Source organism: Schistocerca americana, chromosome 4 (genome assembly GCF_021461395.2).
Source record: "Schistocerca americana isolate TAMUIC-IGC-003095 chromosome 4, iqSchAmer2.1, whole genome shotgun sequence".
NCBI lineage: Eukaryota > Metazoa > Arthropoda > Insecta > Orthoptera > Acrididae > Schistocerca > Schistocerca americana.
The window spans coordinates 111,198,147-111,223,652 of NC_060122.1; the positions used below are offsets into that span (position 1 = coordinate 111,198,147).

General features: G+C 41.5%; 1 protein-coding gene across 7 annotated transcripts in view; it reads left to right on the forward strand.

The window, feature by feature from the left end:
• The window catches only part of LOC124613149 (adipokinetic hormone/corazonin-related peptide receptor variant I), a 381,190-nt gene that overhangs the window by 91,546 nt on the left and 264,138 nt on the right, over positions 1–25,506 (forward strand). For all 7 annotated transcript variants that reach the window (XR_006979611.1, XM_047141769.1, XM_047141771.1 and 4 more), the window contains exon 2: positions 6,195–6,443. Coding sequence is in view for 6 of the 7 variants with exons in the window: in XM_047141769.1 (XP_046997725.1) it covers positions 6,219–6,443 (225 nt within the window). In the remaining variant the exon portion in view is untranslated. The remainder of the gene's footprint in view (positions 1–6,194; positions 6,444–25,506) is intronic.

A 25,506-nucleotide genomic window follows, 5' to 3' on the forward strand; every position in this document is an offset into this window, starting at 1 on the left:
CCGTTGATTTATATCAACGCCTGTTATTGAGATTGCTGGCACTTAGAGACTTACAATAAACATTACACATAATTTCAAACCTTTACGAAACTTCTATTCTCTGAAAACCCCCACGAAGTAAAGCAAAAAAGGAAGTTTATCGCTTACTACATTTCGCCGGTCATGCAGTCAAACTTCGTCATCAGACATAACGTTTTACTTTATTACTTTAATACTACCAACTCCAATCGCAACAGATTTTCCAAACATTATCCGTACATAGTACTGAATGTACCTGCAAGCAGCGCGGGATTAGCCGAGCGGTCTAATGGCGCTGCAGTCATGGACTGTACGGCTGGTATGGCGGAGGTTCGAGTCCTCCTTCGGGCATGAGTGTGTGTGTTGGTCCTTAGGATAATTTAGGTTAAGTAGTGTGTAAGCTTAGGGACTGATGACCATAGCAGTTAAGTCCCATAAGATTTCACACACATTTGATTTTTTTTTTTTTTTTTTTTGTATCTGCAAAATTATACAATTGTACGGCACATACTTCATTAGACATAACATCATTAACATTGAGATGCGTGAAAAACTACTTATTGCTTGAAACCGAGTGCCAGTTACCCAGACTATACTCGTCCAATGTTCGGTAATGAGAGCACTTGACAGCTTCCGACAAACTTTAAACATTGTTTCAAACCTTTCCTAAATTTAGTCGCAGTTTTGGTTTTGATTTATTCGTCGGTCTGCGGACGACAGTATGCGGTAGCTAATATGTTTCAAGCCGCTGCACATAGAAACTAGATCTTCCGGGCTCATATCTCGCGTGATAGAAAGGTAGCCCCTGGACCAGGGACCGTTTGTATACCAAGGGAAGGATCGTGTTATTGTATCGACCCGTCAGTACAGGGTCAAAGTTTGAATATTACACACTTCCTGCAGCTTAGGCAAATGGAGCAAATCGGTTGGTTCTTCTTGCATTATATTTGGTCTGTGGTGCGTCTTAAGTGATTTATGCAGGCACCGTTTAGTTCATTGTCGGTTCCTGAGAAAAAGCCAAAAAAAGAAGTGGTTTGTGAAACAAACCCGAACCGCGGATTCCGAATCGGCTGTACACAGAAAATGGGTGTAATTTTTGCAACATATTCCTAGAATCCAATCCTCGAACGAACTTCTTGATACCTTCATCCGTTTCCGAGGTACACAGATTCAAGGTTACCCTCGTTGTTCATGGAAAATACGCACGTGAAACCCGGTGTTCAGACGAAAACGTAGATCATAAAATGACGTAGCACGGAGAAATATGCTGTAAAGTGTCTTCGTTATCATCAGAAGGGTTCTGGGAAACCCACTTTCCAGTACAGGAACACACGCAAAATTTTTGTGTACGTATAATCCGGTCTGAGGTGTACAATTAGTATTACGATACTTCACTTTCACATAAGTGAACAATCAAAGTTTTACTGAGCCATAAAATTCTTTTCATATGACTGACATACCCTGCTGAAGCAGGGAAAAAAGTGAACCAGCGGAAAAATGTTTCTATTGACGCGAAAAAAAAGCTAATATGCTACTGTTTTAAAAGACTCTGACTGAAAATTGTGGTGAATTAGTCTATCTTCTTCAGCACTTTTGAAAATTTTCACAAAAATGTTAGTATGCGTACGTATTCGCGCTATTTTGTGCTGAGATACAACAATACACTCGTAGAGTGGGAAGCAATAAATACGGAAAGATAGAGTGCGGTTGTGGTGCAGAAAGTCCGAGGAAGAAACTGACAGTGTGAAACAAAGAGAGGGACACAATGGCAGGGGAACAGAGTTGACAGTGACAGAACAGGAGCAGGAAAAGAATGAAGGAGACAGTGGCAGTGGGAAAGGAATAAAGAGAAGGATAAAGTGGAAGTGGGTGAGAGCCAGTGATAATGAGAGAGAGAGAGAGAGAGTCTATGGCAATGGCAACGTGGAAGAGACAGATAGTGGCAGTGAGAAGAGACAGAGGGAAAGAATGGATAAGATAGTAGAAATAAGAAAGAACAAGAGGGAGACAGTGACTGTAAGAGGGGTCAGTAGTAGTAGCAGTAGCAGAAATAGTAGCAGCAGCAGCAGAACAGAACGAACGAGAGTGGCTGTAAGACAGGAGACAGTGTCAGAGACACATAAAGTTGGGCTGAATGAGTGAGTGCGAATGGGCAAATTGGTGTGAGCGAGTTACAATTAGAGAAGCTTGAAGGAGTGAGAGTTGAGTTTTATGCTAAAAAGAGAGCGAATACGTTCGCATGCCAATATTTTTGGGAATATTTTTAAATTACTGTGGAAGGTACTCTCTTCTTTCAAATATCTGTAGCTTTAATGGCCTTGTTACTGTGCAAAAATAGATTTTCCGCTGTGCAAACAAACTCCATCCGTGGACACATGAGCTGATTTTCAATCGTCTGTGTTTCTTCACATTAACACTGGCCATCTTCAGAGTAGCCTCCTTTAACCATGTTTACTTTGCATTTTGCGTCTCCTGTTATTAATCTGTTCAGTGCTCCTGTTCTTGCTGTCCTTGTGTGATTTCCTCTTTGGGGTGCAGGTTCGCATTTTGCAGAGAGTCCAACCATCAAGAAAATTAAAATTGCTCTAAGCATTATGGGACTTAACATCTGAGGTCATCAGTCCCCTAGAACTTAGAACTACTTAAACCTAACTAACCTAAGGACATCACACACATCCATGCCCGAGGCAGGATTCGAACCTGCGACCGTAGAGGTCGCGCGGTTCCAGACTGAAGCGCCTAGAACCGCTCAGCCACACCGGTCGGCAACCATCAAGATAGGCGGCGGATAAGCGGTCGGGCTTCTAGTGGTACTGTCCAATGTATAAAGTTCTTCCTTGACTTAAGACGAGTTGTAACGGTTTTTGGTTATACATTAAGTGCCGTGGGTCGATTTGCTGCTTTTTCCTCTCTCTTTGACTGACTACTCTGCCTCTGATATTTGATGGTGCCATGGCAGCAAGTGGGTAAACTTTGTGGGCAGGTGTAGGCCTCAGGTATCCGGTGAAAATCCTGACAGTCTCATTTAAAGTATGTCTACTTGCTTGGAATGGCTAGACGCCTCCCATACTGGAGTCACATATTCTCCGGCTGCAAAGCAGAGTCTCATTGCCGATGTTCGAAAAACTGCCGGCTGCGGTTGTTGAACCAGTCAGTTTACGTATAATATTGTTTCTTGCACACATTTTTCCTTTTAGATTATTGCAATGCTCTCTAAATGACAGTGTACGGTCTAAAGTGACTTTCAAGTATTTTGGTTTGGTGCAGTGTTGTCGTCTAACCGCTATCCATTCTATTTCCGACTGTACTGAGCGTCTGCGAATGATTGCTGTAGATCTAACACAATCGGGCGTACTGTGGGAACGTTGAACCACCACTGGGAAATATCGGAAGGTAGAATGAGGCAGCTGGTACCCTACTTTTCAGTCAGGTTCTTTTAACAGGAGCGTATTCGCCCCTTTTTTGCTCTGATAGGAGCATTTTCCTGTTGGTCCATTTATGGGTTAATAATCTAAAACTAATAAAACCAACATATTTGCAGTTCTACATCTTCAACCATTAGCGATTTACATGCTAAAATTGAAATATTTAACACATTAGCTGATTTGTAAAGTAATCGACGTTTGAAGCTGTTTTATACGTGGGAGTTTCATTGTTTAAAGAATCGTGGGTGGTGGATTACTGCTAATAAATAATTAAGGCTCTGATTAGAATGATCGTCGTATACGCGTGTTTGGATAAATGAAACATGTTCCAGACGTGTAACTGCTGTAGTTTTCCAGAAAAGCAGATAAGTAATTTCGTAAAATTTTTAATTCATTAACTACTTGGCCCAAACAGACACAAAGTTTTCAGCAGACGTTGTAGAGAATTTTATTTTGGAGAAACAATTGTAATAACGTTAACTGAAAGTGTATAAAAGTCTCAGATAATCTGCTTTTATTAATACCATAGCACACATGAATTGCTGTTAAACTGGAAAGCTCAGTGTTAAGGAAGTTACATACAATTTCACAATACATTCACAATAAATGTTCAAAATTGTCTCCACCGAGTTCAATGCATTTAGTTGCTCATGCATGTACAGATTTTGTTGCTCGTTTAAGTTTCACAGGGTTGTTCTTAATTTCGGCTATTGCATTCATAATACGAGCAAGTAACGCCAAACGTGTATTGACTTTGTCCTCATAAACTATGTCTTTCATCCATCCACATACACAAAAATCCATTGGTGTTAAATAGGTCGGTCTGGGTAGCCACAAACGTGTAGAATTACCAATCCATTTCTGTTGTTATTATGTCCTCTCACTGAACAATACAGAAAACTAACTCATTTCAAGGTTAGGAAACGACTGAAACAACTCACTAACTGTTTCTAACAATGACATCAACGTTTCTACATTGTTAATGAAAAGTAAACAAATTTACTTGTATAATAATCTTTGCTTCTCTGGATGTTCTGAAAAACTACTGCAGATACTCGTCTGGGACATGTTTTATTAGATTCACCAGACCAATAACAACAAAGTAAATGGAAATTGTGCTTTACTTTATCCTCGTAAAGTTTTGAAATGGCTTCATTATAGGGAAGTTTCTAAATTTCAGGCAAAATCTTTTATTAGCCATAACTCTGTAACTAAAAATTTGCGGACCTATATTTATATGAACTTTTTTCTCTAGTTTTACTTTTAGAATAACATACTAAAATATTTGCATATCCAGGAAAGAACCGTTTCTGCTATTTAGTTGATATGTCATTGCCAGGAGATCCTATGGACAGTCTGGCTGCCTGTAATCACTGTTTCTCAATTAGCACCAACCAGGAGTCACCTTTGGACGAACAGCCATCATACAAGGCTTGTTGATACCACGCTGAATACGACAATGCGCATAATATCTGGCACAGTCAGATCTACTCCAATTTGTTCGCTTCCACTGTTAACCGGTATAATACCTCCCGATCTACGTAGATGTACTGCCATTATGAGAGAATTCCACAAGATCTCCAGGATTTCTAACCTACCTGTGCATAGCGACCTGCCACTTTTAAATCGTAAGAGACTGAAATCACGCCATCCAATTCTGTGCGATGCTGCTGACATGGTTGCTAAGGATTTCAGACCTCTTAAAGAATGGAAAGTGTGGTGTCACCGCCAGACACCACACTTGCTAGGTGGTAGCCTTTAAATCGGCCGCGGTCCGGTAGTATACGTCGGACCCACGTGTCGCCACTGTCAGTGATTGCAGACCGAGCGCCGGCACACGGCAGGTCTAGAGAGACGTCCTAGCACTCGCCCCAGTTGTACAGCCGACTTTGCTAGCAATGGTTCACTGACAAATTACGCTCTCATTTGCCGAGACGATAGTTAGCATAGCCTTCAGCTACGTCATTTGCTACGACCTAGCAAGGCGCCATTATCAACTGCTATTTATCTTGTGATGCATGTACCGTCAGACCGATGTTCACCAATTATGGATTAAAGTTAAGTATTCCAGAAGCTACGTACTATTTTTGCTACTATAAAGACCTTGTCATTTTCCAGACCTCACGCCATCCTGCGTGAGCTTAAACGCGTGCCCTTCGGCCTCCCGTCCTCGTGGATTGGCTGTCTTGCCAGTCCACAAAAGAAAGGACGGTGGGAAGCAGTGACAGATGTGCGCCTGCATAACATCTTCTCAGGTGCAAAACGTCCAAGTGGATTCGACCTACCACGCAAGACCTGGACTACCCTCAACAGAATCCGTACCGGCCATGGCCGATCCAGGGATGCTCTCTTCAAGTGGAAGAAGCTGCCTGGTCCAGCCTGTGACTGCGCGGCAGCATACCAGACTGTTCACCACATTGTCAGTGAATGCACGATTCGAGCCTATAACGATGCCAAAGAGGACTTCGTGATAGCAACTCCAGATACAGTGCGCTGGATTGAAGGAGTAGATATTGAGTTGTAAAGACAAACTTAAGTTTCTTGTGTGTCAGTATGTACATATGTATATGTGATTTAATTTCATGATATGTCTGTATTAGCCATATGCTAAATAATAATAATAATAATAATTTGCACATCTTCGTGAATCACCCTGTCTTAGCTTCCTACGCGCAGAGCATAGCCCGTGCTTCCCGCACGCCGCGGCGTTGCCATAGTTAACCGCAGCAGCGGCACCCGGCCGTGTTGCAGGCCTGAGCTCCAGCCCGAGTGAAGATGGCGGGCCTCGAGTCGGAGAACCTGTGGTCGCAGAGCAACAACAGCGTGCTGCCGGAGGACATGAAGTTCAACGACGGCCACGTCGTCTCCATCGCGACCTACAGCGTGCTGATGGTGGTGTCGGCAGCGGGCAACCTCACCGTGCTCTTCATCATCCTGCGCCGGCGTGCGCGCTCCAGGGTCAACCACATGCTGATGCACCTCGCCATCGCCGACCTACTGGTGAGTACGCCTGCCCTCTGTCTCTCTCTCTCTCTCTCTCTCCTCTGCAACAGGCGCACGTATGCCACTAAAGGCTGGGTCTACAATTGCCAAAACATTCTTCCCCACAATATTACTCAACAAAGGGAACCACAGTTCCGGTCTCAGCGCCAAATTAATAAATTTCCTCGAGAGAGATAAACCTATGTCGATAAAATCAACACGGATTTAGGAAGCATCGCTCTTGAGATAATTCAGCTTGCTCTTTCATGACACAGTGCTCTACGATCTGCAGATGAAGGGCAACAGACAGATCCCAGCTTCATAAATTTCTGCTAAACTACACAGCATATGCAATAATTTATCAGATGAATGAGGGACTTGAAGATTTCTTAAGTAATAGAACACAGTACTTTGTCCTGGCTGCTGAGTGTTCATCAGAGACAACTACACTATATGATCAAGAGTATCCAGACACCTAGCTGAAAATGACTTGCAACTTCGTGGCGCCCTCCATCGGTAACGCTGGAATTCAGTATGTTGTTGGCCCACCCTTGGCCTTGATGCCAGCTTCCACTCTCGCAGGCATACGTTCAATCAGGTGCTGGAAGTTTTCTTGGGGAATAGCAGCCCATTTTTCACGGAGTGCTGCACTGAGGAGAGGTATCGATGTCAGTCAGTGAGGCCTGGCACGAAGTCGGCGTTCCAAAACATCCGAAAGGTTTTCTATAGTATTCAGGACAGGGTTCTGTGCAGGCTAGTCTATTACAGAGATGTTATTGTCGTGTAACCACTCCGCCACAGGCTGTGCATTATGAACAGGTGCTCGATCATGTTGAAAGATGCAGTCACCATCTTCAACAGTCGCAAGCAAGAAGGTGCTTAAACCACCAGTGTAGGCCTGTGCTGTGATAGTGCCACGCAAAACAACGGGGGTGCAAGACCCAGTCTATGAAAAATACGACCACACCATTACGCCACCACCTCCGAATTTTACTGTTGGCACTACATGCGCTGGCACATTACGTTCACCTGGCATTCGCCATAGCCACACCCTGTCATCGGCACTCGTCCAGTATTTACGTTCCTTACACCAAGCGAGGCGTCGTTTGGCATTTACCGGCGTGAGCAGCCGCTCGACCATGAAATCTAAGTTTTCTCACCTTCCGCCTAACTGTCATAGTACTTGCAGTAGATCCTGATGCAGTTTGGAATTCCTGTGTGATGGTCTGGATAGATGTCTGCTTATTACACGTTACGACCATGTCAACTGTCAGTGGTCTCTGTCAGTCAACAGACGAGGTCAGCCTGTATGCTTTTGTCCTGTGTACCTCCCTTCATTATCACTTCCGAAACAGTGGACCTAGGGATGTTTAGGAGCGTAGAAATCTCGCGTACACGCGTATGGCAGAAGTGACACCCAGTCACCGGACCACGTTCGTAGTCTGTCAGTTCTGCGGAGAGCCCCATGCTGCTCTCTCACCGTGTCTAATGACTACTGAGGTCACTGATATGGAGTACCTGGCAGTAGGTGGTAACACAATACACCTAATATGAAAAACGTATGTTTTTGGGTGTCCAGATACTTTTCCTCACATAGTGTATATCATCAGGAGTGCCCCATATATATGAATGGCCTGAGGCATAGTTTGAGCAGCAATGAGAAAATTTAAATTTATGCACACTCTTATGCTGTTCGGATACATTATTGGTGTTGTGATGCTTCGCACAGTCACGTAAATTAAATATAAGTGTGTAATGTTCCAAAGTGGCAAAAATAGAATGACCACATTACATCTGTTGTAGGGAAGGTTTATTATAATAATTCAAGAAAAGTGTAGCTCATTGACGAGTATAAAGGAGACCTGTTCTTGAGTACAGCTCGAGTGTTTGGGATCCCAACGATGTCAGATTAAAGGAAGACATCGAAGCAATTCAGTAGTATCCCACCAGGCTTGTTACCAGTGGGTTTGAACAATCCTCAAGTGTTACACAAATGCTATGCATGGAAGAAGACGTTCTTTTCAGAGAACACATGTGAGAAAGTTTGGAGAACGGTCATAGCTTCACACTGAGTGCACCACCCCTGTCAATATAGATTAACCGTTTTGTGTCCTACATTCAAACTTCAACACCGGATGCAGGATGCTCGGGGAAAAACAAGCATTAATGAATTGCTCTTGCCACATGTACTTGGAGGTAGTAAACAACCTAAAAACGTGCGACTTGTAATAGCTATAATTATTAGTCTGCAAATAATGTAAATACTGGTGTAACGCTGTTCAGTACACTGTCGTCAGTCATCAATAAAAATATATGCACTTATACACCCTGTATAATCTAACACAGATGTCATCTAACTGCATATGTGTGGTCATATTGCTCACTTCTTGGAATTAACCTCATTCTGTCAACTCAGATCCAGTTGTGCATAGTAACATAGAAACAAAGCTTCAAAAAATTCAATAAACTGCTGGACACGTACCTGAAACTTAATACCGTTATTCTTAAAATGAGTTGTAACAATCCCTAATATCTTTTAGTCTCAATAACATTTCAAAACTCGTTCACAATCGAAAGTCGTTGAGTCAATTGCAAATTCATCAACATGTCTGCCAACAGCAATATATTCTGGTGATTGCATTCAACATTTCCACCAAAGCTCAGACCGAATAATTGATTGCAATTCTCTCCCTCTTACTATGAAAATTACAAGGAATAAATAGCGCTCTATTGCAGTATAATGTGGTATGTTATTACCGGTTACACGCTGTTGCGCAATGCATCATTAGGCAAAGCTAAATGCTTCCAAAATTGCAACTAAATTCATTGTTTCTTTAAAGACAGAAAAAACAGCAAATTAAATATATTGAGAAACAAGTCACAGAAAAGAGAATAGTCTACTACTCCCCTCCCCCATGGTAGTCAATAGAAGAAACTGGCTACCATCAGTGCAATATTTCAGTCATTTCTCTCTCTGCAGACACATACCTTTGAGTTCTCATCACAAAAAGGGATATTAGTTCCATTACAAATGTTTTCACTATTGGGATTCAATATTTAATTAGTGTTCATGTTCGTGTATTTCACATGTAAACTATATTAATTATATTAATATAGAATGTGTAACAATAGCTGTCATTATATAAATGATGCTGATCTGTACATTGGCAGCTAATTTTCACACTTCTATTTTCGTAGGCAGCTGATAGTAGAAAGTTTCCATATTAAAATGAAGATTCAAATTTTGCATCTAGCAATATTTTTCCTTACTAACTGGTAGTGCATCCATGGATGTAATTAGTTAATTCCTGGTTTTCCATTAGGCACTGGGTCATAAGGACAAAACCAAAACATGGTTAGCCTTGGTTTTCATAGAAACATTGGCCATTAATATACTTTATTATCAATGTAGGCAAACAAGGATATTTTCACTTAACCACACTCAGTCACCTAACAAAACCGAGTAAGTAGTCCTTTCAAGGTTTCGAATGGAGTGCTAAGCACTACACATCAATCAACACAAATATCTCACATGTACCATCTCATGATTCTCTACACTATGTATCCACTGACAACTAACATGTTTAAATTGTTATTCTTAATTTAACTCTGATATTATTCAAAATCATTGATTGCTAGGGATTGATTAATGCATGCATTAAATCTAACAAAATATAGTTCAGCTGATAGAGCCTACCAATTCTCATGTTAGTTTCAAAAGAAAATTGTCAGATTACTACGAGAACTTAAAATTTACTCTAGTAAAAACATTATTACCAGAAAACATTTTAAAAATAAGTTTAACTCCTTACATGAGGAAAACAAAAATCTGGAAAAAGCTGTCATTACTCATGACACAATGTGTAAATCTTGTCTATAGCGTGACACATAAGATCGAATTAATTGACCTACCACATTTTCTTTTGTGCTATACAACTATATATATATATATATATATATATATATATATATATATAAACCGATCTTGTTGACACAACAAAAGAACTTAATGTCACAGTAAATTAAATCCACTACAATCAGTCAGTATTCATAGGAAAGCCAATTCAGATTAGTACAGGTAAAGTTAAAGGCTCTTTCTTTTACTCCACGAACATTATTTTCGTAAATCTTGGTGGCGGTACAGCCCATTAATTTTATTTGTCTTTGGATGTACCAGGAAATAAGTCATTTGATTGGATGCCCTAAGAATCACATAGGGTCCTGTATGTCACAATTGCCATTTATTTTTCTTCAGTGGCGCGGACTGTGGATACCTTTTCTCAAATGTGAAATTGCTGTACTCTTCTTAGTTCAGTATCTCCACATAAAACGACTCAATCCTTAAAAATGCATTCAACCATGGTACTTTCGGGATAGTATCTTGAAATAAGCATTTGGCAGAATTTATTTTGAGCAAGAGTGTTGCACCATTTAAAACAAGTGAAATATGAGGCGTTGTTGGACTACATGGCAGTTGGCTTACCAACCTGTGGTTTCTAATCATTCAGTAGATGCTTTAAAATCCGTAACGGGTGGTGAATCAATCATAGAAAGCGACAACATATTTGCACCTTCGTCTCGCTTTGGGCATAGGGCTATAGACATCGATAGAAATTAACGCCAGTAGCTTATTCCGGAATAATGGTGTTAAGATATTCTCTGCTATCTTTATTATACGATTTTTCTTTCTAGCAGGTATTGCAGGACTTCAGTAGCCACTGTATCTTCCTCCTCTTATTTGGAAAGCAGCACGTCTTTCTGTAACAATTGTAAACAAGGTTCAGCATTCATGGACTGATCATAGAGGAAACTGCAGAAAAACGATGCTAGTTCCAAGAACAGTTTCCTTTGTTTTTTCGTTCGAGGAATGGTGACCTTGTTAATAGCTGAAATCTTTTCGCTGTCTGGCAGAATACCCCTTATGTGTATAAGTTGACCAAGAAACTTGATTCTTTCAAGCCCAAATTGAGATTTCTGTAAGTTGGCAGTTATTCTGCTGCTATTGAACTTCTGTATTACTCATATTAACAAATTGATATGCTTGTCCCATGAGGTGCTCGCCACCGGAAGTTTATCTACCAATAATGTTCACTGACTCCTTAGCTCAGGACCCAGAGCTGAATCTAATGCTGAGATGAACACCGCAGAACTAATATTCAGCCCAAATGGAAGAACTTAAAAATGATAGAATCGTCTGCAATAGATAAAAGTATTGAACTTTACTGAAGCAGGTGTCAGAGGAACTTCAAATAAGAGGAACATATCTATGCTGGTTAGGTACTTTATTAAATGTCTAAATAAGTGCATCGACGTTTTCTGGGTGTGTTTGAATTGGTATATTGATTTTGTTTATAACTCTTGCATCTAACCGAGATGAAACTGGCCTCCAGGCTTTGGTGCTACGAGAAGAGACTACAATAAGGACTCTTAAATGGTTCACGTAACCCTTTCGTGGCCGCTAGGGCCGAGCATCTTGCCTGCCCGGCCACCTAAAGGTGCCGAACATATTGTGTGCCTCGCCGGCGGATGACTGATACAGCTGTACAACCACCACAGGCCACGGCCGTGTCAGATAATCACACGTTCCATCTCACATAGAACCACTCTTCAATAACACTCTTTATAAAGTTAGCATAACACTGTGCAGTCACAACGATTAAAATGTTTAATAACCACGAGTGAGAACTTAAAAACTTATCCAAGTTTTCTCTTATAAATCTATTGTGGGCACAATGAAAGTTAGTTTAGAAAAATCATTCGTGATTGGAAAATTCCATAACTTGAGATTTACACGACCAATATGCGTGCCTGTAAACTTGTAAAATCTTATTAATATTGGACACACAAGTTTCACGGCATATAGTTTTAAAGTGAATAGTTCCAAGGGTAGACGCCCAAAACTCGGACCGTCTTCTGTGCCGCACTGCAGCGGTGTTGCTGAGAATCTGCAAGTGTTTTCTGCAGTGTTCACGTTTCGCAACAACTGATACATCCGTTCTGTAGGATAATTCATGCTCTACCACACTACATATGTTTGTATCACGTGTACTTCATAGATCAGCAAATCAATTACAGTTAAAATTTTTGGATGTGAGGTCCGCCAGTTATGCAAAACACCGTTTTTCTCAGTACCAAACATGTTTCGGCACCACTGTGCCATCATCAGTGGGTTTTAGTTTTTATTTATTCTTTACATTTGGTGTGCATGAATTTTATGGATCACTTTTGTGTTAATTACTACAGGAAGCTTCTCACGTTTTCGTGTGGCAAGCACTTTCATTCTCCGCATCATGCTGAGATGTTGTGATGCGTACGTAACTATAACAAGTATTTTCCACAAATAACGTAGTAAGACACTTTTCACTGCACCAGAACACAGTGTGATTGTGGTTGGATAGAAAACCACTGATGATGGCACAGTGGTGCCGAAACATGTTTGGGTACTGAGAAAAACGGTGTTTTGCATAACTGGCGGACGTCACATCCAAAAATTTTAACTGCAAACACGGCTAATACAAGAAGCTCCAAATCAAAAAATGGATACAATTACATTTACTTGAAGATGCGTGCCATTTTCTGTTCTACGTGTTTGCAAGTGTTGCTGAGATGCTGCAAGTATGTGCTGAACTTTTCTCCTTTTGTAACATCTGATTCGTCAGCTCATGAAGATAATTCATGCCCTTCAGATCATGCACATTTTTGTCACTGTCTTTTGTACATTGGGAAATCAAATTGTATGTATTAGAGCGACTAGTAAGCAGAAAGGAATCAAGAGCAGGTGATAGCTGTAGCATTTTCCAGCATTACGAAGAAGAACTGATAATGACGGCGTTGTCAGGAATGTTGAAAGGCGTGAAACAGCGAGTCGCGACTGCACTGTGCACGGTCACCTGCTCCCGTGCCAAGGCATATTTGAATGCCCATATCCACCAGGCCTTTCCAACTGCCAGGCAAGAACAGACCTTCCCGAACACTAGCTATAAATGAATGTTCATAGCCATCTTGAAGTCCTATCTGCCGGGTGTACGTGTATGCCCACACCCATCTTGGCACTAACTGCTAGGCGTACATGTATGCCCATAATTCCAAAAGATTTAAATCCCACTGAATAATCTACTTGATTTCATCATCGACAGCCTTATGTATGGACCAGAGAACTGGATAAAAAGTATGGGTGAAATTTCAATGTGGAAGCACCTGGATGTGCTAAGTGTATCCTTTTATAATCCCAGTTGTTCTGCAAATACTTTAGAATAATATAAGAGAAGATCTACTAACTGCTATTTATGTGACGATGTTAAGTTTTCCACTTCACGCAGTTTCTTGTAAACTTGCTCTTGTATTATCATTATTTGCATAGTCCAGACAGGAATTTTTTGTGCTTTACCGATGGATTGCGTACAAGATATATCCAGTTCTATCTTCAATATCATTCGTGACTCCCTTCCTGCTTCATCAGTTCAGTTTGGATAAAAGATCCATGAATCTTGAAAGAGACATGGCCCATAGAAAAATATGATATGGTGTCCTTTTCACGGAAGAAGTCTAGCCCTAAGATGCTATTGATTACTGAATCCTCAATAGCCAGAGTCTGTATCCGAACATTCCGGGGTTTTGAACCGACAGCCCCTATGTCCCCATGGTCTCGAAATTGTTCCTGGCAATACAGGTAGCTCAGTGCGTTCTCAAATCTTGCGGAAAAAGCTAGCAGAGACACCATTATTATATCTTAGCCCTTTCATTGCTGTGGATTTCTATACATGTCCTGCTACGCCATTTCCTAGGTACTGTGGAAGTGTAAACGTGTGCTACTTGGATTTTCCTACAGTGCTATGCACGTCTGAATGCGTCTTTAGTTCCAGACCTCTCACTGCTGCGGACGAGTTACTTCCATATATTGTTGAAACAAAAAGTTTCGAGTAGTCATCACACAACATTATGTGCCGCATGGCATGCTATCATTTGTAAAAGATCGTTCCGATATTTTGAACCGTTTATGAGATATTACGATTGTTATGACCACAGTGCACGACTGCCCTTCGGATATGAAACCCAATAACTCGAAAGCAAAATGAGCTTTTCTCCTGCTATCAACTTTAGATAAAATTTATATGTTTTATCTGCTTTTCATTCACTGCAATCTCTGAGCTAAAATCAACCTCACTCAAAGTTTATGTAAAGTGTTTTTACCTCTGCAAAATTTTTGAAATTTCGCGCAACGTTTCATGTAACTTGATGCAGCGCAATAAATTTGGCATCAGTTCAGTCCTTTATCAGTTTGCCAGATGGGCAAAAATCAAAATATTTCCCCCAACACTTTTCTTAAAAACAGATTATAAATGTTTCGTAGAATCTGGCAAGTCCATATGGATGGAACTGGTCTCGAACGAAATGGGATACTGTTCTCCTCTCAGTTTTCAATAAAACTTCCATATCTTACTCGTCTAAATTTCATTTACTGCAATGTAGGAGCTAAAATCAACCACATACCAAGTTTACACAATGTGTTTTTACCTCTCCGAATTCTTTAAAGTTTCGTGCAATCTTTAACTTAATTTGATGTAGTGCAGTAAGTATGATGAAAAAGAAAAGAAATTCTGTTCTTTATCGAGTGAAGATATCAGACAGTAATACGTGCAAAAATCTAACTTTTTCATCTAATAGTTTCCGAAAAATCGGAAGACAACTATTTCATACCGGCAGGAACGCGATCTTTCGGCGCAGGCACTAACATTTGCTGAGTGGTATAGCCTTAACAAAGAGAGCCTCAGCACAGAATGGAAAGAGCTCATCTGTAGCAGCGAAAGGGTTAAGAATTTTGCTGTGCTATTTTGGCTGCTGTTCCAACACTCGGTCCATACTCATGGTCATGATGATGCCGGGCTAGTTTAACAGATGCATCTCTCGAATACAATCCACAGTCACTTTTGGTTGATGGTGGTGCTGGCTGGTTTTGGTTCCACTGCAGTGGATTCTGTGTTGTGGCTTGGGATGTATCCCCGAGTGTATTGATTGTATCAAACATGATTCGGTCTAAAGTTGTTACTGTTATTACTTGCCTGGTCATTACTTCGAAATGCAGGTGTGTTGTTATTGTGAGCAGACTGCTTCGCAACTGCGGCCTGCACCAAGTGATTGTTGTTACATGCATTACTCGGTCCTGTGCCATTCTAATTAAATCCGTTGTGAGAGAAGCGAGTTTTATGAAATCAATACAATCAACAGCAGAAAGAAATCCTTCTAAATTGCTTTTTGGCACATGTGAAAGACTTTCACGTATATCCAACAGGAAATATGCCTCGAGAATCCTTAAAAAATGTGTGTGCAGCAGAGGTTGATCCAAGGACTGTGATTTGTTGAGATACTCTCTATGACTCCAACTGTGGAACAAAAACGGCTCAGCACTGAAAACCTCTTTGCATAATAATTTTTGTATATTCCATGATCAGTATTTAGACAGAAATGCTTACTTAAAGCTTCATATGTGTTACAAGGCTCCATCATTACAATTTCTCGTAGGTCACCTTCTCGTGGTATATATCCTGATACATGTACATAATGCAAGAACATGGAGGAAACGTGGTGCAGCATTAAACGTCTGGGAAATCTGAACGTCAATAAGATTTATTGAGTTTGCTAGCCTTTCAGTAGCAGAGTAATACCAGTGCTGCTGCAATATTCATATCAAATTGATATGCGAATTAATTAAATTAATCAATTAATTCCACACATCCCCAGATGACGTCATGTGTTTTCCCCAGCCGGCATGTTAGTCGCTCCCCCTCCCACCCGTCTCCATCCCCCCCCCCCCTTGCCACCTACCTTATTGGCAGGAATTTCGAATTTTGGCATGAGTTTCGAATTTTGAGGGGAAAGCCAAAAACAGTGACAAGTTCACAAGTGGCGGGAATTTCGTTGCCACAAGGCTGTGCTGACGCCCCACCCCATCCCCCCAACCTGGGAATTGGCAGAAAATTCAAAACGGTGGTGCCCTTTCTATTGTGGACTGACCCGATAGCCAATCCACTAGGACGGGCAGCCGAAAGGCACGCGTTTAATTACACGCTGACTGGCGTGAGGTCTGAAACAGGATACGTAATGAATGCTATAAAGAAAAGTACGTAGCTTCTGGAATACTTAACTTTAATCCACAATTGGTGAACATTGGTCTTTTTGATACAGTATTATCATCTCAATATAACTTGGTGATGGCGCCTTGCTAGGTCGTAGCAATAGACTTAGCTGAAGGCTATGCTAACTATCGTCTCGGCAAATGAGAGCGTATTTGTCAGTGGGGCGTCGCTATCAAAGTCGGCTGTACAACTGGGGCGAGTGCTAGTACGTCTCTCTAGACCTGCCGTGTGGCGGCGCTCGGTCTGCGATCACTGACAGTGGCGACACGCGGGTCCGACGTATACTACCGGACCGCGGCCGATTTAAAAGCTACCACCTAGCAAGTGTGGTGTCTGGCGGTGACACCACACTTTCTAGGACACAAACTGCGGTCCTTCTGTGCGGAAAGCCCAAGTGCACCCCCCAACGTGGGGAAAGTACCCAGCTGCAGGAGAGGGAGGTAAACTGAAGTAAAGATAGGTAATTATATAAGATAGGTAATTACATAGTTAATCATAAAGATCAATCAAAATGGTTCAAATGGCTCTAAGCACTATTGGACTTAAGATCTGAGGTCATCAGTCCCCTACAACTACTTAAACCTAACTAACATAAGGACATCCTACACATCCGTGCCCGAGGCAGGATTCGAACTTGCGACCGTAGCGGTCGCTCGGTTCCAGACTGGAGAGCCTAGAACAGCTCGGCTACACCGGCCGGCAAAGATCAATCCTAATTACATATTTATATGCATATCGCTACACAGGGAGCATCTGAAATCGGAACACAGCTCAAAAATTGGCGATGTCGTACAATTGGTGTTATCCTGCTGGGAAAAAATTGACAATACCACTCGAAACTAGTGGGAGACATCTCATACTCTACGTAGGATGATCCCTTCACTTACAAGCTGGCGGGAAAAAGGCTGGAGTTGGCGGTACTATCTTTATTTTTGGCAGGAAATAAGTTCAACTGACGAAATGTTGGTGTTGGACAGAGAGGAGTTTAATAAGTGCATTAGCTGTAATGTACGATGTTTGACTTTGGAGATCACTACAGACGGCTTCCACTGCATTGCTCGACAGTCATCCTGCAGCTCTGGTTATGAAATTCCAGGAAGGCCAGTACATGCTATCACAACTGTTGGAAAATGCTTCGCTGTTCTAATCACACGTTGAAACTGTCGTGAATAAAAAATAGACGCATTCGTAAATAACAGGTCACAATGCAATACATGTACTCGAGATTGTGAAAATTCGTCTTAATAACCCAGCTAATGCAAGAACCAACCCAAAAGACTGCACAAGGAAAGAGGAGCAGCAGATACTCTTGTGTTCACTTTGATGTGACGTCATGACGTCATGAACTAACCAACTGAGAGCCAGTCTTACCTCCCGCCACCCCCACCCGCCTCTACCACCCTCATTCCTGTCTCTCCTCACTGTAGACAGGGATACAGGCCTGCTGATGGTCCACAAAGAGATCCATCTGGTACCTGCGTCATAGCCATCTAAGGGCATACGTTGATTCGATGTTCGATGCGCCCGCTTCAACCGCGCGATCGCTGAATCCGAAGCCATGTTGATCTGCAGGCCATCGTCTCTGTTCAGCGTGTTATTGGTGATTTTTATTTCAATAACTTCTTTAATTACGCAGTCCTAGAAACCGTTTATGTGAGCTACGACGGATGTTGTCGAATTTTATCCGCTGTCCGTTTTCTAAAGCATGCTCAGCTAAAGCAGATTTCTCCGCGTAGCGTAGGCGATAAAACATCTCATGCTCCTTTGTGCGTTGTTCCACAATGCGCATTGTTTTCCAACATACGACTGGCCACACTGACAAGGTATGTTGTAGACTCCACGTGTTTCTGACAAGGGAACCTCCCCCTCGCACCCCCCTCAGATTTAGTTATAAGTTGGCACAGTGGATAGGCCTTGATAAACTGGACACAGATCAATTGAGAAAACAGGAAGAAGTTGTGTGGAACTGTGAAAAAATAAGCAAAACATACAAACTGAGTAGTCCATGGGCCACATAAGCAATATCATGGACAATGTGAGCTCAGGAGCGCCGTGGTCCGGTGGTAGCGTGAGCAGCTGCAGAACGAGAGGTCCTTGGATCAAGTCTTCCCTCGAGTGAAAATTTTACATTCTTTATTTTTGAATAATTATTATCTGTCCGTTCGTTCATTGACGTCTCTGTTCACTGTAATAAGTTTAGTTTCTGTGTTTTGCGACCGCATCGCAAAACCGTGCGATTAGTAGACGAAAGGACGTGCCTCTCCAATGGGAACCGACAACATTTGATCGCAAGGTCATAGGTCAACCGATTCCTCCACAGTTAAACACATCTGATATATTCTATACGACACTGGTGACGGCATGTGCGTCACATGACAGGAATATGTTGTCGACCCACCAAACTTGTATACTTGGCGAATGGGTAAAAAGATTCTTCTACCTTGCCCGATTTAGGTTTTCTTGTGGGTGTGATAATCACTCCCAAAAAAGTGATGAAAACGTAAGAGTTTGTCACATAAACTGAAAATAAAAAGTTAAACTTCTCACTCGATGGAGGATTTGAACCAAGAACCTTTCCTTCCGCAGCTGCTCACGTTACCACGAGACCACGGCGCTCCGGCGTTCCCAGTGTCCTTGATGTTGCCTATCTTCCCATGAACTACTCAGTTTGTATATTTTGTTTATTTTTTCACAGTTCCACACAACTTCTTCCTGTTTTCTCAATTGATCTGTGTTCAGTTTTTCAAGGCCTATCCACCGTGCCAACTTATAAGTAAATCTGAGGGGGGTGCGATGGGGAGGTTCCCTTGTGAGATCTGTTAGGTCTTTAATTGGTCTCAGTAATTGATGGATTTTCGTCGGCTGCCTGAAGATCGATTTGATCTTGTGTAGCTTCAGCAGGCAACTTATCTCGCCCTACATGGAGCCACAGAACGACAAGAAAGCAAGTTTCTCTTCCTGCTCCGTTCGAATCTCTTCTTGAAATGACTTCATTTATTTAATGGACGTTACAGCCGTTGTTCCTGAAGACCTTGCGTAGGTGGCTCCGCCTGTGGGGCAGGTTATCAGGGTCCGGCATCATTCCTGCACGATGCACCAATGTTTGTAAAACCGTGCGCTACTGTACCGGGTGATGATGACTAATGGCGTGCAGGTATAGATCGGTGTGGGTGGGTTTTCTATAGACGCTGTGGCCAAGGGATACAACTCGTTTGCGCCGAGAGATTCTGTCTTCTTACAATATCTTGATAGTTAATCATCTCATTTTGACTATTTCGGATTGCCTAGTAGTTAAACGAGTAAGTTGTCGTAAAGTTTCAACCATCAGGTCAGGAAAGGGTGGACTGACATTAGCCTTATCACTAATGTGTCCCATTTCCTCGGCATCCTTTAGATTAGAATGCTGTTGTTGAGCCATGTTCTATTATGATCGATTCTTCACCTTATCATATAAATACTCCACTATATTTGATAACCCATCCTAAAATGTGGGGATATTCATTCTTAATAACGACACTCACAGCTTAAAACTAACACAACACACATATATGACAAACGAGAATATTCACACACAATCTAATTCACACTAAGTCAAGAAGAATTGATGGAAGTGAAATGCTATTGCCTTACTATTAACAGAAATCCATAATTATGACACAGGAAGACAAAATCTTTATCTGCCACTATGTGGTACCAGTGAATCTTCACTTGCAACTAATGCGCAGAGTTTGCACCAAAAGTTTGAGTTGCCTTCCACATCCGCCAACTAAAATATTTCAAAATTTTACCAGAATGAAGTTTGTAAGTGTCCCTGATTGGTGTAACTTGCATATTTGGAGTAGATAACAACTCACTGCTGTATGATGGATTTCAAAAACTCGAACTTCTCCTCTGAAAGATTGCAGGCTCTGGTCATACCATAATTAACGATAAACATTGAAAATTACAATTGAAATCACACCAATGGCCTATCGGCATCACATTGAAATGTTGCATCTTGAGATGCTGAAAATTATAACTCGTTATACAATAAATATTGAGATAAGCATTTGATCTTGCTAATTAGTGATGAATAAATATATTAGTAACTCAAAATAAGTCCGTATATTAAGAATAATTTACAACCACATCCAACAGAGTTTGAAGGCTGTGCCTTCTTTTATTACACGGACATCACAAATATGAGTATTGGCTCTTTGGCCACAAATCTTTAGACAAAAAATTTTACATAAAAAGTAATTTTTAAGGGTTATGACAATGCCCCCTGAATGACTACGATGCAGTTTCTTGCTTAATTAGCAGCAGTCATTCAACCTTCTTATACTGGAGGAGAAAAGTTACTGCGCATGTGTTTCTGTTACTTGTTCGATAGAAGAAGCTCCAATTAGTGTCCAGCTTGTCCTTTATGAAGTCCTCGGCACGGACTTGTCTCCTTGCACGTACCAACACGGTATATGAGCAGCACAGTGTTCTGAGAATGAGTGCTGATTCCAAACACTTGTCGGTTTGCATGTGCGACGCAATGCTGCCTGTAGGCAATCGCAGGAATATAACCAGACGAGCATTGTAACATCAGACGCGCATTGTGGCATCAGACACGGATTGCATGATGTCACCCAGGCGGCGCGACACTTGCTGGTTAGATCTGCTCGGTACGCACACGTTGTTCAAAAAATGGCTCTGAGCACTATGGGACTTAACATCTACGGTCATCAGTCCCCTAGAACTTAGAACTACTTAAACCTAACTAACCTAAGGACAGCACACAACACCCAGCCATCACGAGGCAGAGAAAATCCCTGACCCCGCCGGGAATCGAACCCGGGAACCCGGGCGTGGGAAGCGAGAACGCTACCGCACGACCACGAGATGCGGGCGCACACGTTGTTGCCTTTCTTGTTCTCACCCCAGTGTCCACTCGGATATGTGCTGTAGCGACGAGGCTCCGAAATTCACCTACATCTACAAATCACACTTGAGAGCCTGGCAGAGGCAGAGGATTCAGGAAACATTTGTACTGTGACATCATTGTTTTGAAAATGACCCACTACTATGATACAGAGTTAAAATACACAGATAAATACAGAGAAAAAGCTTGGATTCGTTTCCTAACACTAGATAACAACGTAAGATCATAATGTACAATTACTTAATTTTTGTACTACTTTTTTCAACTGAAAGGAATTGGACACAGGTCACGAATAAGAATAATGACCAAACAACAAAGCTTAAAATTCGCGTTTTGTTTTGATAATACCTTGCTTATCTACAAGGGTTACAAGTTGTCCACTTCACACGATTGGTAACATGTCAGTAATTTCTTACACGTATTAAAGTGTACATATAACTTTTCAATAATGTGCACTGCACAGACGTCTGGGGATAATCATATTTTACTGTTGGTGCGCCCGTGGTGCTCTAGTTCAGGTATGACTGTTGGTCGTGGCACACACTGTTTACGTGATGTGGAGTATTCTCAGCGAAGACTGGTGTTGGAGACGTGTTTTGAGTTCCTGTGCACTGGAATCCACAGACACCCCTTCGGTATCACACCCTATTGGAAGAAATAGATTTGAATCCGGCAGGATTTCTGTATACTTGTGCTAATGTTCATTTAGCACTCCACCAGGGAGCAGGAGTACACACAGTGACCTAATTCTCCATCCCAGCACGCTATTGGTCACAGTTTATCACATGCGTACCACCAGTCAACTATTCTCTATAATAAAACTCTATATAGCATCGTACATGATTGCTTACTTACTATGGGCTTCTATATTTACGTATTTTCTGTCCTAGTCGCTTAATCTACTAACATTGTTCCACTTACCAGTCACATATTTTTACAAAATTTTGCTTAACTTAATTCCATACTTTAAAATACGCTTTAAAATCTGGGTTTAGGATTCATAGAAGCTAATATTTCATTTACTTATATATGAATCAAAGTCAGATCGGAGAATAGTCACCATATCTCTACCTAAAGCATGTGAGTGCAAAACAGCAAAGCGCTTACTTTTAGAACTGACTCATTTACAAAACAAACAAATGCTTATTAAAGGGAGCGGAGGAAAGAAATCTCTAGTTTTAGGCCAAAGTTTCGCATCAGTAGTCCACGAAAATTCATGTTGCTTAGTAGTATTTTGGTGTGAGTGTACTACTGATGTTTACTTTGTGAATAGGATAGTACACTATGTACATGCATGAGATCGTGTCATGCACACAGTGCAGCGTATCTGCATAAATGTTTTCATTTATTATCTGGCCATCGTTTCCTATTCGTTCAAACTTATCAGTTCATGATCATCTTTTACTCTCTTCACAAAGTAAATGTCGTAGTATTAAAATACGCTAAGCGTAGAAAGCATACAGCTATGTGTAATTCTGAAGTGCACCTTCGGACACAGAGATAACAATAATAAATGTGTTCGTGCCATCGCATATGTGCTTCAAATTGATGTCTGTTTATGTATGCTAACAGATAAATGCAACTTCACTAATGTAGGACTTGTACCAGTGATACATACACGTATTGCAAATTTAATGCTCATTTCGAAACCAAGTCAAGGTACGCGATGCATTTGTTTTCATTCGGTTATCAGTACGATGACTATCCTCGTAGCTGGTATTTATCTTTCATGATGTTTATTTACTCGTTTTGTGTATATCGAAACTTCTGAAAACCTTTGTGTGGGTACAAACCTTGAATATTATTAGTTCTAGGATTTGTGAGCAAATAACAAGCTGGGTGCGGAATACATGTGATGACATACTGTCCTTCGTAAAATAACGCTCACTTGCTGGTTTTTTTCTTTATTATTATTTGAGCTGTGAAGATTTGCGGTAAGTTTAGAGTAAAACATAATTTCCTGTTTCATATTTTTCTAAGATTCTTCTCATATTGTGATTTTCTAAGCTGCCCTTGATGACTGATGCAATTAACACGGATCTTACCCTTGCTTCATACGATTCTATGTGCCTTGGAAATGTCGGAAGCGGGTCTACCCACTCGTTGCTTTCTCTGACATTCAGCTATAAGTCGTCAGATGTGTATTTTGTGAGTCACCTGCTCAGACAAAATAATTTACTGCACCCAACACTTGCGCTGTTTGTGAATTGCTTATAAACCTGTTTAATTCATGGAACACCCGTTCTCAAGGATTTGATTTTAGGTAAAAGCGTCATATTAAAATTAATTGCATGCCATTTTCTTGCAAAACTTATCTTCGGTTATAGCCAGTGAAGTAAAGTTCATTTTCTGTCAGCAATGACTTAGACTTTTCCTATTATGAGAATGGAATTATTTGAAACTCTCTTGATAATTCCTGCAGACGTAGCGGGTTTAGCGGCATATAGCTTTACAAACTGGAAAAAATGTCATACAAAGCAATAACCTCCAGGGGTGGTCTGGCATGCGCCATCAATGTCAAGAACTATGATTCCAAGCCGTTTGATAGGCAAAGCAGAGTACTATTCAGTCTTACTAGTATTATTAATGAACTTTACTTTCTGACAGATGACACAATTTTTTTAGCGATCGACGTACTTTACACTGCGTGCTGGAAAAGTGACAAATTGACTAAGTATCCTTACACACTTTGTGGTACCGTAATGTCCCTAGGCATGATGTGTATACCAAATGAGTTTATCTTTGCTTTCAGATGGATTGCATACACACCAACTGTCTGTATCAGGATGTCACCAACAGATCAACACGTCATCGTGTAAGGTGTAATACGGGAACCATACCTATGATTACGCAGTTGAGGAATAACCGTAGCTATCTGGGTTAATGTCAATAGAAGAACAAAATCATTTTAGGGTCATATTTATTAAGATAAAATCTAAAAGTTCAGAAAACTACAGCAGAAGAGAGAGAATAGTTTCACTGAACTTTTCAAAAATAGAAAAAACGGGAAACACGCACTCTTTCGTTCGCCTGCGCCTAAGAGTACGCAAAAGATGCTCAAAGGGTACACATTTAGCAAATGTATGAACACAATAGCTCCCTTAAATGAAGAGCGCTGTTCTTACCACCATTTCCCACACTCATTGCACTGGATCCACTCATCTGGAAACGCCAAAAATCTATGTTCTCACAGCTTTCAGTCTTATCCTTAAAGCAGATTTCAAAAATGGTTCAAATGGCTCTGAGCACTATGGGACTTAACTTGTGAGGTCATCAGTCCCCTAGAACTTAGAACTACTTAAACCTAACCAAGCTAAGGACATCACACACATCCATGCCCAAGGCAGGATTCGAACCTGCGACCGTAGTACACGTACTGAAGTGCCTAGAACCGCTCGGCCGCCGCGTCCAGCCCTTAAAGCAGACTCCCTCGTACCAAGAGCAGCGGCAACCTTTGTTTGCTGTCTCCATTTTCAATTCGTTGTCTGGCCTAATTGAGCAGCTCGTTAGTGAAGATGAGCTTCCTGTCCGATATTCGTACTTAATTTGAAGTCATTCAGAAATAAAAACTATCCTTCGGACACCACAACGCACTCAAGAAGTACAAATTTGCAGCTGTGCCCTAAAGAGAGACCGATCGAGGTGGCGCAGTGATTAGCACGCTGGACTCGCATTCGGGAGGACGACGGTTCAAACCCGCGTCCGGCCATCCAGATGTAGGATTTCCGTGATTTCCCTAAATCGCTTCAGGCAAATGCAGGAATGATTCCTTTGAAAAGGTACGGCCGACTTCCTCCCCATCGTTCACCAATCCGATGAGACCAATGACCTCTCTGTTTGGTCCTTTCCCCCAAATCAGTCAACCAGCCAACCGACCGACCGCAAAGAGAATGCACACACTCTTTGGGTACGCTGTATGCGCGCTTTTTCGTACAGAAACAATGATTCCAAGCCAAGTCCGCGCGGCTCCCCCTTGGGCATTGGTGTGTGTGTTGTCCTTAGTGTAAGTTAGTTTAGCTAGTGTGTAAGCCTAGGGACC